The following is a 16,512-nucleotide window of genomic DNA, read 5'->3' on the forward strand; positions in this document are numbered from 1 at the left end:
TGCACGATCTCAGCTGACAAAAACGGCACAGTAGGCCGCCGTCATGAATAGGTTCTCGCTTCTAAAGTTCAATATAATTAAAAAAACAAACAAAACCACAACACTAAGACAGTTCTGGACGTATGAAAATTAAATTAATTTTAAACTTGAGTACCCTGGCATCTGCTCCCTGCAAATACCTTATTTATGATGTGGAGGATTTGAAAGGCCTAAGGGCTTAACCCATTGTGCACAATACAAATATCCAGGGATGGTTAACCCCCGCGACAGTTGCACCACCTGGACCAAAGAGACGCTGTGTAGAATCTGTATAATATGACTAAACTTATGTGTAATCTATTCCTATACATGAAACATAATACACTCGTTTTAACTTGGTCTCTAGGCATATTACTGCAAGGTAGATCAGGATAATGTAACTGCATCCAAACATGAAGAGATACGTTATTAGAAGTAATGATGCAAACCTAGAGCATGTTCAATAAATTGGTTTTTGCTCTGGACTAGATTAAATCTGTGCCAGAGCTAAATATTTTACCGTAATTGTGTATTTTGCTTTTTCAGAATTTAGCAGAAAGATACATGTTTAGCTATTTGGATACAAAATAAATAAAAATAAATGGACAGTAGAGACACTGGAAAGGCATGTAATGGCTTCTTTGTTTTTGGCAATTTGCAGCCTTGCAACTCAGTGTGACAGATTTTTATACAGCTGCATGCGCTAACACAGATGGTGCGTTCTGTTCTGCAGCTGTTGTATGCATGTTGGTTTCTGGATGTTTGAGCACAAATAGGAGTTATTCTTTTAAACCAGATAGATACCAATTTACCTTTCATGTTCTAACATATGACTAAGAAATGATGAGGGGAAAAAAAAAAAGAAGATGAAACTTCAGATGACCGGGAGCTGTCTAGCGGATAGTAAAGGGCTATGTTCACAACACATTCGTTCCCTCCTTTAAAAATACACATTGTATAACACAAAAATAAAATAAATATACAAACATATACTGCAACAGTTCCACTTGGAATAAGATTAAATTGTCCAGTGTTTGAAGGTAAACAATAACAGTCTACTACACTATTCGACACTACTCTGACATGCATATGGACAACCCTTTTAATAGACAGAGATCCAAACATTTGAATACCAGCTGCATGCTTAACCCCTTAAGGACCCAGCCTTGTTTTGGCCTTAACCCCTTAAGGACACGGCCAATTTTAGCCTTGAGGACAGAGCAATTTTTTTTACATTTCCCTCTTTGCATCCCGACGCTCATAACGCTTTTATTTTTTGTACGACATAGTTGTATGAGACTTTGTTTTTTGCGGGACGAGTTGTACTTTATGTAGGTACCATTTTTTGGTACAAATACATTATCGTTTAATTTCTATAAATTTTTAATTAGATTAAAATGCAGAAAAAAAGCAGTTGCGCAGCAGTTTTAATATTTTTTTTTTTACACCATACACCGATCATCATAAATAATGGTATACATTTGTTGTACACGTTGTTACGGTCGTGGCGATACCAAATATTTCCATATTATTTCATGTTTTGGGACTTATATTTTAAAAAGTTTATTTATTATAAAAAATGTGTATTTCTGTGTATTTTATTTACTTTTTATTTATTTATTTACCATTATTTTTTTTTTACATTCATTTAACTTTTTTTGTTAATCCCATAAAGGGATTTATCATTTTGATTTTTATTTTGTAACTGTAATGTACTGGCATAGATCTATATGCCAGTACATTAGCCTGTTACTGATCGTACACAGGCAGTTGTTAGGGCATACCTCAGTATGCCCTAACAACAGGAAATATGTTCAGACAGCCCTGGGGTCCTTCACTGGACCCTGGGCTGTCTGGCCATACGAGTTGTGGGCTTTGATCGCGTCACAGTTATTTTCTGTGACGCGATCAATGTGCAGTCCCCTCTCTTTGAACGCCGCGATCAGCTGTCATCGCGGCGTTCAAAGGGTTAACAGCGGAGAGAAGATGTTTCTCTCCTCTCCACTGTCAGAGCGGGGCCGTGGCTGTATATTACAGCCGTTGCCCCGCTCTCGATCGCACACACAGAGACGGCAGGGACGGCTGTCACACAGGACGAGTATGCTCGTCCTAATGCGCGAAGTGCTCGCCGCTCAGGACGAGCATACTCGTCCTGTGTCGGCAACCAGTTAAAGGAACAGTGTCATCACAAATATTTTATTTATATGTTAAAGATGTTAGTGCCTTAATATAAACGTTTATTTTCATTTGTGTGTTTGTGTTTTACTGTTTCTTTTTTTCACACTTTTTCTTCCCTATGGGGGCTGCCATTTTTTGTTCCATTTCTGTGTGTGTCGATTAACGACACACACAGACATGGAATACGGCAGCCACAGTCCCATAGGGACTGCGAACGGCTCCCGTCCCATTGACTGCCGTGTACGGCGTCTGTGTGGGAACTGCGCATGCGCCGCTCCCACACAGTCCTATTCGAAATTGGCGCCGTCCGGCGCCATTTTCCTGTGGACCGGAAGTCGCGGCCGGACAGTGATATTACTACTTCCGGTCGCGGCTTCCGGACAAGTGCACATGGGACAGCGGCAGCAAAGGGAGCGGACGGGCCGCGGCGGCAGGAGCAGGTAAGCGATTTCAATGTATGTTAGTGTTTGTGTGTGTTTACTACTGCATGTAAACCTACTACACTGTGAGTTACCTCAAAAAATGGCGACACACAGTGTAGCAGGTTAAACCTTTCAAACCCCTCGTTTATCCCGGCACTAGCCAGGATAAAGGAGGGGGGGATGCTGAGCGCTCACTAGAGCGATAGCTTTTAACCCAATGTTGCAATGCTGCAATTTTGGGAACTAGCTCCAAACAGCTCCATCTAGTGACCAAAAATGGGTAGTATTATAAATTTTGAAAAATTTGAAAAAATTTATAATATTTCCTGACTCGCGAAAAAAATAAAAAAAATTTGAACAATGTTTAATCACCCACACACTAAATGTTTAAATTTTAAAAAAAAAACATGTTTTTGGGCCGACACCATGCCTTTAAGGCTCAGAGCCCATTTTTCAAATCTGACATTTCACTTTATGTGGTAATAACGTCGGAATGCTTAAACCTATCCAAGCGATTCTGAGATTGTTTTCTCGTGACACATTGGGCTTTATGTTAGTGGTAAAATTTGGATGATATATTCAGTGTTTATTGGTGAAAAATTGCAAAATTTAGGGAAAATTTATAAAAAATAGCATTTTTCAGAATTTAAATGCATCTGCTTGTAAAACAGATGGTTATACCACCCAAAATAGTTACTAGTACACATTTCCCATATGTCTACTTTAGATTGGCATCGTTTTTTGAACATTCTTTTATTTTTCTTGGACGTTACAAGGCTTAGAACATAAACAGCAATTTCTCTTTTTTTTTAAAGAAAATTTAAAAAGCCTTTTTTTTAAGGTACCTCTTCAGATCTGAAGTGGCTTTGAGTGGTCTATGTATTAGAAACCCTGATAAAACACCCCATTTTAAAAACTAGACCCCTCAAAGTATTCAAAACAGCATTTAGAAAGTTTTTTAACCCTTCAGGCATTTCACAGGAATTAAAGCAAAGTGGAGGTGAAATTTGCAAATTTCATTTTTCTTGTTGAATTTCAATTTTATTCCATTTTTTTTCTGTAACACGGAAGGTTTTACCAGAGAAACACTACTAAATATGTATTGTCCAGATTCTGCAGTTTTTAGAAATGTCCCACATGTGGCTCTACTGCGCTCGTGGACTAAAACACAAGCCCTAGAAGCAAAGAAGCACCTAGTGCATTTTGATGCCTCTTTTATATTAGAATATATTTTAGGCAGCATGCCAGGTTTGAAGAGGTGTTGAGGTGTCAAAACAGTAGGAATCCCCCAATAGTGACCCCATTTTGGAAACTACACCCCTCAAGGAATTCATTCATGGTTGTGGTTATCATTTTGACCACACAGTTTTTTCACAGCACCTATTTTAATTGGGCTGTGAAATTAAAATAATGACTTTTTCCAATAAGATGTAATTTATGATCAAAATTTCCTATTTTCACAGGGAACAAAATACTCCATTCTGTTGCCCAATTTGTCCTGAGTGCCGCAATACCCCATTTGTGGTGATAAACTGCCGTTTGGGCCCATGGGAGGGCTCAGAAGGAAAGGACCACCATTTGGCCTACTGGGGATTTTTTGGTGCAGTCATGTATGCAGAAGCCCCTGAGGTACCAGTACAGTTGAAACCCCCAAGAAGTGACCCCGTTATAAAAACGACACCCTTGAGGCATTCATTTAGAGGTGTAGTGAGCATTTTGACCGGCGACATACACCCCATAAACTGTAATGTGGGTTCTCATGGGTACGTCAATACCCTACATGTGGCTGTAATCAGCTGCCTGGGCACACAGCAGGGCTCAGAGGGGAAAGACGAGGGGGATAAGCTGTGCGGAGTGCATCAGGGTAAGTAAAACTGGGGTAGATTAAAAATCAAGGGATGTATGATAAATTTTGAAGCACTCTTTCATACGGAGCTAGTTTTTCTGGACACGTGTCACATTGATATATTGTGTCCTCCCTTATCCCCCTCTTATAGCAGACTTTGTACCTCTTTTGACTTTTTCCTTTCTTGCCAGCTTGGGGAACTTCTCCTGGAAAGTGTTGCCCTGGTACGATGCGTGTGGCGTCGCTTCCAGAAGTACTGGGTGCCCCCCCTTCTTGGTCCCTAAAAATTAGTTTCTTGATAACCACCTCTTGAAATTCCAGGAAAGTTCCCGTCTGGCCTGTACATCGATGTAGGACATACGCATTGTACAATGCCATCTGTATGATGCGCCCGGCCAGCTTCTTATACCACACCGCATGGTGCTGTAGGGCTTCAGGATTTGATCTTACAAGTCCATCCCTCCCATGTACCTATTGTAGTCCAGGATGCAATCTGGTTTGGGGTTCTCTGTACTGGTACCTCGTCCTGGTACATGGGTACTGGTGTGGCATCTCTCTTGTCTTGTACTTGACACACAATATGTTGCTGCTAGAATGTGCCCTGCTCTCACCCCTTCTGAGTGTTTGCCCTGCAGAGTCTTAGGGAGGCCTCTCAGATTTCTTCTAGCAGTGCCGCATGACGCAGGACTTCTGGAAGCAAGGCAGTTGAAGAGTGGGACGCTGGTATAAAAATTATCCAGGTAAAGGTGGTAACCCTGGTCCAGCAGTGGGTGCACCAAATCCCACACAATTTTTGCATTAACTCCCAGTAAGGGGAGGGGGGGTGCATTCTGGGGGCTGAGCACTGGTGTCCTTCCCCTCATATATCCTAAATTTGTAGGTATACCCTGATGCTCTCGCACAGCTTATACATCTTTTACGCCATACCTTGCCCTCTTACCCGGCAGGTACTGGCGGAATTGAACCCTCCCTTTAAAATGTACCAAGGACTCATCAATAGAAATACACTTCTTAGGGTGTATGCTTGGGAAAAGCGGGCACTGAAACGGTCTAATAGGGGTCTCCGTTTATACAAACGGTCAAAACTGGGGCCATCTCGGGGTGGGCACGGCTCATTATCAATATAATGTAAGAAGCGAAGTATTGCCTAATTTATTTATTTTTTTAGGTTCCAGTTCAGTTCTGAAGTTGCTTTGAGGGGCCCATATATTAGAAACCCCTATCAAACACCTCATTTTAGAAACTAGACCCCTCAAAGTATTCACAACAGCATATAGAAAGTTTATGAACCCTTTAGGTGTTTCACAGGAACTTAGAGCAAAGTAGAGGTGAAATGTACATATTTTTTTTTTGTCAGAAAATCCTTTTTATACCATTTTTTTTTTATAACACAAAAGGTTTTACCAGAGAAACGCAACTTAATACGTATTGCCCAGATTCTGTAGTTTTGAGAAATATCCCACACGTGGCCCTAGTGCGGTAATGGACTGAAGCACCGGCCTCCGAAGCAAAGGACTACCTAGAGGATTATGAGGCCTCCTTTTTATTAGGCACCATGTCCGGTTTGAAGAGGTCTTGTGGTGCCAAAACAGTGGAAACCCCCCAACAGTGACCCCATTTTGAAAACTAGAACCCTTGAGGAATTCATTGTAGTTTTCTAGGGGTGCATGCGGCTTTTTGATCAGTTTTTATTCTATTTTTAGGTGGCATGGTGACTAAAAAACAGCAATTCTACTATTGTTTTTTTATTCTATTTTTTTTACAGCGTTCACCGTGCGCTATAAATGACATATTCACTTTATTCTGTGGGGCGATACGATTACGGTGATACCCTATGTTTATAGTTTTTTTTATGTCTTATGGCGTTTGCACAATAAAATACGTTTTGTAAAAAATCATTAACTTTTTGTGTTACCTTATTCTAAGAGCCAGAACGTTTTTATTTTTCCATCAATAAAGCCGTGCGAGGACTTATTTTTTGCGTAACGAACTGTAGTTTCCATCAGTACCATTTTTAGGTACATGCGACTTTTTGATCTCTTTTTATTCCATTTTTTGGGAGGTGAAGTGACCAAGGAATTGTGATTCTGGTACGGTTTATTATTATTTTCTTTTACGGCGTTCACCGCGCGGGATAAATAACGAAATAATTTTGTAGTTCAGGCCGTTACGGACGCGGCGATACCAATTATGTATAGTTTATTTGTTTGTTTATATATTTTTATTAATAATAAAGGACTGATAAGGGAAAAGGGGGGATTTTTACTTTTATTACTTTTAAATAATTTATTTTTACACATTTTATTTTTTTACTTTGTCCCACTAGGGGACTTGAGGGCAGGACTCCCTGATCGCTAATCTAATACACTGCACTACATGCGTAGTGCAGTGTATTAGAACTGTCAGCTACTCACTGACAGACAGCATAGTGGGTCCTGACGTTGTCAGGACCCACTAGGCTTCCGTCGATGGCATAGCCGGAAGCCATTGTTTGGTGTCCGGTTGCCATAGTCACTATCGCTGGCAGCTATCGTGTAGCAGGCCGGCAATGGCAGCTTAACCCCTAAAAAGCCGTGATCGCTATTGAACACGGCTTTTCAGGGGTTAATCAGCGGGGCCACAGCGATCGGTCCCCGCTGTAGGAGCTGTGACAGCTGCTGTACGAAACAGCAGCTGTCACAGATCCTGTATGTGTCCCGTGACGTACTATTCCATCATGGAGCGCGAACAGGGCGGTTTCCATGACGGAATAGTACGTCACTGAGCGTTAAGGGGTTAAAGGCATATTGCCTGCACTGTGTCCATCTGACAACTGGATTATGGGATGGAACAAGCCCCAGAACAAACATAAGCTTCTCTTGAGTTGTACGACTCTGCCTATCTTATGCACCAGGATTTGACCTCTGACATTACAATTCCAAGGAAAATCTGAGATTTGCCCAAATTTAGATCAGACTCGCCTTGGTTCATAATCCAAAACTGGGATGCTGAGCAGTCTCAGATTTTTAAATATTCTGTCTCTGAATCTGCTGCATCTCCGTCAGTCCAGGATGCTCAGTTTGCCACGGAGCTAGGGGGCCTCACTGCCCACCCTATCCTCAACAGGCTGCATGCCACGTGGCCCATTTCTTGTGAGGTGGGACACCTACAGACAAAAAGCAAGTAGGAGAGAGTAATTTAATGGCTCTCCCTTTGTTTCCTCTAATAAGGGGGAGATGGGGGACCCTACTTTGGTGGTGTAGTGAAAAAATAATGCGAATACATATTTGTTCCCAAAAATATTTCATCGCAGGAACACTATACCTTTAAGACTAAATAAAAGTAAAACAGGCTGTCCATTTTAAATTTAATACACTGGAATAAATTAATGAACTTGAGCGCAAAACATTAGTCATCTGATTGCTTCCTAAATAAATGATTCATATAACATAGAACATTAACAGATCCCCAGAGAATCTATCACATTGTTATAAAATAGGCCACAGGCAGATATGGAACATGCCCACATACAAAACATTCTGCTGAAGAAACAAAAGCCTATACTCAGATGTTGGTATCTTTATTTAAGTGTCAGTGTGTTCAAGAGGATCTGTCAGATATTTATGCTGCCCTGTCTGAACGCAGCATCAACTAGTGACAGAAACACTGTGTACAGGGAGAAATGTGTAGATCAGCGGCTGCGTGCATATCACTGGTCTCAAGCCCTGCATCGCCGGACACATGACGCAGATATATTCTGTAAATTCTCCTAAAATACAGCACTTTACTAAGTGACAGACGGCGGAAATCAGCGTGTAACACTACTTTATTCTGCCCATGCATTCTGTTATTTATGTAGCGTTCTCCAGGCATCTGCCAAATCCAAAATTCGCCCATGAGATTACCAGATAGTGATCAAGCTTTCACTGATCCAGAGTCAAGTGGCGACGTGCTGATCTTAGGCTTGTGTGCAGCTGCTCGATAATCAAACCCATTTCATGAAGCCACCGATGTACAGTTCTTGTGCTGATGTCACTTCCAGAGGCAGTTTAGAGCTCTGCAGCGATGAAACACAGGATAGGCGATTTTTAGGTGTTTTAGCACTTGGCAGCCGTGCTCCGAGTTTGCGTCGTCTACCATTTCATGGCTGAGCGGTTACCCTCGGAAGCTTCCACTTCACAATAATAGCACTTACAGTTGACCAGGGAAGATCAGTAATTTCATAAAATGACTTGTAGCAAAGGTGGGATTATAGGAGTGCCTAGACGATCTGTGTATAGCCCAGGTCTAAGAATAATGTTCCATTATTAAGCACGTATTCAAGTTGTATACGCTCATTTCCATAGAACTTCTACCTTTAACATGACAGACGTTTATGTCAATACTCTCAATGCTGCATATATTTATTTGAAATACTTCTCTTACCTTTATAGAGCTAAAACTCCCTGCCCCCACTCCACATTTAACTTGGAATAATTTACATAGGAGTGGTCTCATCAGGACACCGCCTGTCCATACGCTCAGGTGTTAAAACTCCCCTTAGGCTTTACCAACGCCTCCATTTTTGCCACTGAATTTAAACCCCATGCACAGCCGTAATACGGGCAACTGAAAAAGGCTTTAGTCTCTTCTGTCAGCTTCAACATTAACAACACAGTGGAACTTACAGAATTCATCTTGCAAAGAAAAAAAAGAAAAAAAACTAAACTAGTCATGAGAGGGCCCACATTTATATATTAGTGCCATTACGGACATTTGATAATAGCAATCACATATTTTGTAATACTGCTGCTGTATGAGCTTTTGCAAATCATAAATATCTGCACACAGACACGCAAAAAAAACTTATATAATGTGATGAATGATACAGGGATCATCTACATAAATGGGCTGTATCGGACTTCATATACTTTTGAAAATATCTAATATAAAAGGGCATCTAGCAGCCAGCGTGAGCTCTTCAAATACTGAAAGTTGGAATTAAAAATAACATGTTTAATTGTAAGTTCTGAAAAACTATAACAATGCAGGATCCAAATCTTAGTTTTTACCGTTAACCTTTCATGCAAGGGATAGAACCCCTTTGGGAAATAGAATGCCCAATGGAGAAACAAAGGACAGAAAGAAAGCCTTATAAAAGCAGGTTTTCCCACAAAAAGAGTTATTAAACTGAAAAATAAAAAAAACAGGACATGATTGAAAAACTTCATCAAAAACACAGGAAATCTGACTCACTGTCACAGGCATATGGCTTATCCCGGTCGTCCAGAGCTGCAGCATCCAGCTTCTTCCTGGCACTGCCCAAACCTTTTCCCTAGAAATGAAAGATAAATCCCTTGCAGATAAGACCACGACTAAAAGACACATCATCCCTAATAGTTAGTGATCCTTCAGTTATTATAGAACAAATAAAAAAAGGTCACTTTAAATGATCCGATTCATCTTCCTTTAAAGGAACAGTGTCACCAAATTTTTTTTTTTAATATCAGTTTTATGTTAGTGTTTTATTAAAAACGTTTATATTTATTTGTGTATTTGTCTGTTACTTTTTTTTATTTTTACACTTTTTCTTCCCTATGGGGGCTGCCATTTTTTTTTCCATTTCTGTATGTGTCGATTAACGACACATACAGACATGGAATACGGCAGCTCCAGTCCCATAGGGACTGCGAACGGGGCCCGTTCCATCCACTTTGGTGTACGCCGTGTGTGTGGGAACGGCGCATGCGCCGCTCCCACACAGTCCGATTTGAAATGCGCGCCGTCCGGCGCCATTTTCCTGTGGACCGGAAGTCGCGGCCGGACAGTAAGATTACTACTTCCGGTCGCGGCTTCCGGACTTGTGCACTTGGACCAGCGGCAGCAGACGGAGCGGACGGAGCGGACGGACCGGAGGGAGCGGCGGCGACTGGAGCAGGTAAGTGATTTCTATGTATGTGCGTGTTTCAGTGTGTGTTTACTAGTGTATGTAAACCTTCTACACTGTGTGTTAGCTCAAAAAATGGCGACATACAGTGTAGGAGGTTAGACCGTTCAAACCCCTCGTTTCTCCCGGCACTAGCCAGGATAAAGGAGGGGGGATGCTGAGAGCTCACTAGAGCGAGGGATTTTTTCCCAATTTTGCAGCATAAAGCAATGTGGTTGCTTTACTACATGCAATGCTGCAATTTTGGGAATTGCTCCATCTAGTGACCAGTGCTGGGAAATATTATAAATTGAATCCAATTTATAATATTTCCTGACTCGTGAAAAAAAAATTAAAAATTAGAACAATGTTTAATCACCTATACACTAACTGTTTAACTAAAAAAAACAAAAAAAACATGTTTTTCTGGCAACACATTCCCTTTAAAAGATGTTGCATCATGTACCTCCTGCTTCTTAGGCTCCCCATATGGGACCCTTGCTGTATTATTACATTAAATAGGAGGATTACGGCAAAGGCTCATATTAAACATAGAAGGTTTGGAGACAAGTCCTACGTTCTATCTACATCTCTGCAGCATCTGTGCAGGTCTGTACTGTCATTTATTTCAAAGGAAGTAACATTTCTGACTCAGACTTACATTTTCAAGTACAAAAAGCAACATGAAAAAAAACAAAATGTTTAGATGAAAGACAAACACACGTAAAGCTATTTTCACCTTCGCTTTGCCCTTTCCGCGCCTTTTGGGTGTGTCTTCTTCGTAATCTTCATCATCAAGGTCATCTAAAAAATCATCAGGATCCAGTATACGCTATGGGGTTAATAATATAAAATATATCTGAGTAAATAAATTGCTGCAGTGAACAGTGATACAAAAAAAACACATAAAAACACCACAACAAATAAGAAGAAAAACATTTAAGACCATACATTGCTCTGCTGATATATAGCGTAAGTGGTTAAGCCATAGACACTATATATTTCATTCCTATTTACAGGCTGATATGGCAACCTGCTGCAATACACTCTTGATTTCCTGCTTACAACGCTTTCATTGAGCTACATACCAAATTTACGCTCCCCCCTGTGATGCAGGGTCTCCGAGGTTCAGCAGATGGGATATGTACTGGAAAGAGACTTCATTCTCAAATGAGCATGTGATTTCTCAAGGGGTTTTGTGAAACTACTCCAGCAATGTTACAGAGCTTTTATGAAATTGAAATAAAGCAAGATTTACATAATAAAGTAGGTATAGTTTAAAAGGGTTAGGGCTCATGCACACGACCGTAGCCATGTGCACGGCCGGCTGCGGACTGTCAGCCGCGAGTCGCCCGCAAATCACGGGACATGCACATGGCCGTGGCCATTATTTTCAATGAGCCCAGACTGCAGAAGACGGCCGTAATAAGACAGGTCCGTTCTCTCTGTGGTGCGGGCTCCCGGGCCGTGCACCGACCGTAAAAACTACGGTCGTGTGCATGGCCCCATAGAAATGAATGGGGCTGCAATTCTCCCGTGGATTTTCGGGGGAATTGCGGCCGCAAAAGCACGTTCGTGTGCATGGGGCCTTATACCAACTAATAGGGCCTACGGAGATCAGAGGAATCCCCCTGAGTGCAGAGTTGCCCATGAGTACTATCTGCAGGTTTGAGAGGCTCAACCCATGGCGATTAACTGACCATCGTAGCAGCTTCCTTTTGAGTTGCCTAAATGGGAAAAACACCTTTACACCCTTCCGACACTGGCAGAATAGCACATCATGGGTAGCAGGTAGTTCGCACACCATGCTGTAATATTACATCGCAGGATGTCTCAGGAGCTGTGCCAGCATAATGCACAGCAGGTATCGGCTGCAGAATACAGCTAAAACCTTGCTGCAACCGCCAGGAAAAGAGTGGAGTCTGATCCCGGCCGTTTAAACCCTCACATGCCACAGTCAATGCGGACCACGGAACCTAAGGCTGGGTTACCAAAGCACAGATTTGCTGCAGATTTTGCATGCGTTTTTTTTATTCAAAACCAGAATTGTATCCAGGAGAGCAGACCCATAAAGCCTAAGGCCTCATGCACACGACCGTAAAAACTCCCGTTATTACGGGTCGTAATTACGACCCGTAATAACGGGCTCATAGACTTCTATTGGCGACGGGTGCCTTCCCGTTTTCTCACGGGAAGGTGCCTGTGCCGTTGAAAAAGATAGAACATGTCCTATTTCAGGCCGTAATAACGGCACGGACAGTCCATAGAAGTCTATGGAGCTCTCGTAATGACGGGTGGCTACATGTGTGCACCCATCATTACGGCAGCGTTGCTAAGCGACGTCAGTAAATAGTCACTGTCCAGGGAGCTGAAAGAGTTAACTGATCGGCAGTAACTCTTTCAGCACCTTGGACAGTGACTACCGATCAGTATAAACCTGTAAAAAATAAAAATAAAAGACTTTCATACTTACCGACAACTTCCTGCTTCCTCCAGTCCGGTCTCCCGCCCGTTGCCTTGGTGACGCGTCCCTCTCGACATCCGGCCGGACGTCCTGGATGACGTTTCAGGCCATGTGACTGCTGCAGCCAATCACAGGTCAATCACAGGCTGCAGCGGTCACATGGACTGCCGCGTCATCCAGGGAGGTCGGGCTGGATGTGAAGAGAGGGACGCGTCACCAAGACAACGGCCGGGTAAGTATGAATTTCTTTAACTTTTATTACAGAAAAGGCTGTCCCTTCTCTCTATCCTGCACTGATAGAGAGAAGGGGCTGCCGATTAGTGCAGTGCTATTTTGCCGCCAAAAACGTGCCCGTAAATACGGGTGGAATACGGGTGACACCGGACCCATATTTACGGGCACGGGTTCGTAAATACTGGTGCTAAACGGGTGGAATACGTGTGACACCGGACCCGTATTTACGCCAGTATTTACGGGTGGGAAAAAAATACGGTCGTGTGCATGAGGCCTTACTATGTATATTTCTTCTGTTTAGGTTTCTTTCCTGGTTTTGGCTATAAAAAAACAAACAAAAAAAAAAAACCATGCAAAATCTGCCGCAAATCTGCACTGTGGGAACACAGCCTTAATGGATTTACAGAGGGAGGGGGCACCCTATGTGAACACATCGGCACCCTCAAAGACATGATCGCGGTGTGCCAAAAGGTTGCCATGGCAGCTGCTATGTCCCAGAGCCTACTAATCCCTTCCCGCAGCTTGGCGTACATGCACGTCCAGGTGAGCAGTAACTTCGCGCACCTGGGCGTGCAATTACGTCCGTGCTTTAACAGTTAACCGCCGCACGGCGCTACACCACAGCAGCGTTTAACTGTGCAGGGTGTCTGCCTTGCTCTCCCCGTTGCCAATCAGCGGCCCGTCGCCGCTGAAATCGGCAATTAACACCTTTGATGCAGCAGTCGATTGCGATCGCCGCATTAAAGAGGTTTAGAGCCGATCGGCAGCCCCCACATGCATTTGCCGCGGCTGGCGATCCTTGTCACGGCAACCGGAGGCCAGACAATGGCCTCCGGGCTGCCATGTACGAAACCCTATGAGGACCAGCTGGAGGCTGGTTCTCATGACCGTCACTCTGACAGGAAGGCTAAGTCACAATGACAGTTAGAACACATTACACTACGTAGGTAGTGTAATGTGTTCTAGAAGCGATCAGAGCTGCAAGTCTAAGTGTCCCCTAGTGGGACAAGGAAAAAAAAAAAAAAAAAAAAAAAGGATAGTAAAAATGTTTTTTCAAAAAAGTGTAAAAGTAAAATTAAAAAAAAAAAGTTACATAAACACTGCTTTTTTTCCCATAAGTCCTTTATTATAGGAAAAAAATGAACACATTATTTGGTATCACCGCGTTCGTAACGACCCCAACTATAAAACTATAATATTATTTTTCCCGCACGGTGAACGGCGCAAAAAAAACAAAAAACGCTAGAATCGCTATATTTTGGTCACCACCACTGCCAAAATATACAATAAAAAGTGATCAAAAAGTCGCATGTACTCCAAAATGGTACCAATAAAAACTACAACTCATCCCCCCAAAAATACAAGCCCTTACACAGCTTTTTTTGACTGAATAAAAAAAAAAAGTTATGGCTCTCAGAATATGGGGACACAAAAAATTGATTTTATAAATAAGTGATTTTATTGCACAAACGCTGCAAAACATAAAAAAAATATATATACACAAATGGTATCGCCGTAATCATATCGACCCACAGAATAAAGTAAAATGGTCATTTATAGCCCAGGGTGAACGGCATAGAAAAAAAAAAAAAAAGAATAAAAAAAAACATTGTCAGAATTGATGGTTCTTGGTTACCTTGCTTGCCAAAAAATGAAATAAAAAGTGATTCAAAAAAACAACAAATAAAATAAAATTAAAAAAAACAAGCACAAAAAACGCACGTACCCCAGAATGGTACCAATGAAAACTACAGATTGTCCCTCACACAGCTCCGATTAAGAAAAAATAAAGAAGTTCTGGCTCTCAGAATATGACAACACAAATTGTGCAGTGTTCCAAAAGCGGATAAGATTGGGCACCAGTGCGACATATCTATGAATTATTATTTATTTACCCCATTATTATACATTCTTATTATACCCTGATTTACCCTCCACAGCGTACATTTGCCCCCACATTATAAACTGAAATACCAGCAAAACGCCAAACAGAACTACTACCAAGCTAAATCTGCGCTGCAAAAGCCAAATGCCACTCCCTCCCTTCCAAACAGCAGTTTACGCCCACAAATCTGGCATCGCCATACCCAATATTTTATGAGGTATTTTTCTTCAGTGGCACAAACTGGGCACAACATATTGTGCACTAAAATGGCATATCAGTGGAAAATGTTACAATTTTACATTAACCCATTCGCGCACCACGACATAGCATGTCGTGGTGTGGGGGGTGATGTATGGAGTGGGCTCACGCGCTGAGCCCGCGCAATACGCTGCGTGTGTCTGCTGTGTATTAGAGCCGACACCCAGGACTAACTGACAGGAACAGCGGTCCCGCTTTTACATTAGCCTGTAAAAAGTACAATATACTGCAATACATTAGTATTGCAGTGTATTGTACCAGCGATCTACTGATTGCTGGTTCAAGTCCCTTAGGGGGACTAATAAAATGTGTAAAAACAAAAGTAAATAGTAGTTATTAGTGAAAAAAAATTAAATAAATATTTAAAGTCCCAAAAAAAAAAAACTTTTCAATTTTTTTTTCTCTAAAGTAATGTAAAAAAATTACAAAAATACACAAAATTGGTATCGCTGCATCCGTAAAAGTCAGAACTATTACAATCTACCAATATTTAACTCGCACAGTGAACGCCGTAAAAAAGAATGTAAAACCGCTATTTTTTTGGTCACCTTGGCGCCATCAAAAAAATTGCATAAAAAGTGCTCAAAAAGTTGTATGTACTAAAAAATGGTACCAATAAAAATTCCAGTTCATCCCACAAAAAATAAGCCCTCACACCACTATTGACGGAAAAATAAAAAAAAAGTTATGGCTCTTGGAACGCGGGGGCGGGAAAAACTAAAAAGAAAAAGCAAAAAATGGTTCAGTCAGGTTTTTTTCTAATGAAAAAAAAACATTCATGACCACATGTGGGGTATTGCCATACTCGGGAGAAATTGCTTTATAAATGTTGGGCGGCTTTTTCCTTTATGAAATTGAAAAAAATGCAAAATTTTAGTGGAAGTAATGTTGATATTCATTTTCACGGCCTAATTCTAATAAATTCTGCAAAAGACCTGTGGGGTCTAAATGCTTACTATACCCCTAGATAGATTTCTTAAGTGGTGTAGTTTCTCAAATGGGGTCACTTTTGGCCTCTCAGGGGCTTTGCAAATGTGACATAGCACCCAAAAACCATTTCCGCTAAATTTGAGCTCCAAAAGCCAAATAGCACTCTTTCCCTTCTAAGCCCTGCTGTGGGTCCAAACAGCTGTTTATTACCACATATGGCGTATTTCCGTAATCGGGAGAAATTGTTTTACAAATGTTGGTGTGCTTTCTCTCCTTTATTCTTTGTAAAAATTAAAAATGGCTACGTTTTTTCATTAAAAAAAAAACAAAAAAAAAAACAAAAAACGATTTTTACCTTTACATACTAATTCCAATGAATTCAGCAAAACAACT

General features: G+C 41.5%; 1 protein-coding gene across 8 annotated transcripts in view; it reads right to left on the reverse strand.

The window, feature by feature from the left end:
- DPF2 (double PHD fingers 2) overlaps nt 1-16,512 on the reverse strand; it is a 55,062-nt gene that overhangs the window by 12,896 nt on the left and 25,654 nt on the right. For all 8 annotated transcript variants that reach the window (XM_075837175.1, XM_075837173.1, XM_075837174.1 and 5 more), the window contains exons 5-6: nt 11,088-11,180; nt 9,679-9,757 (exon numbers count right to left, since the gene is read on the reverse strand). In XM_075837175.1, coding sequence (XP_075693290.1) covers nt 9,679-9,757; nt 11,088-11,180 — 172 coding nt within the window. The remainder of the gene's footprint in view (nt 1-9,678; nt 9,758-11,087; nt 11,181-16,512) is intronic.

The sequence above is a fragment of the Rhinoderma darwinii genome, chromosome 9 (genome assembly GCF_050947455.1).
Source record: "Rhinoderma darwinii isolate aRhiDar2 chromosome 9, aRhiDar2.hap1, whole genome shotgun sequence".
Classification (NCBI taxonomy): domain Eukaryota; kingdom Metazoa; phylum Chordata; class Amphibia; order Anura; family Rhinodermatidae; genus Rhinoderma; species Rhinoderma darwinii.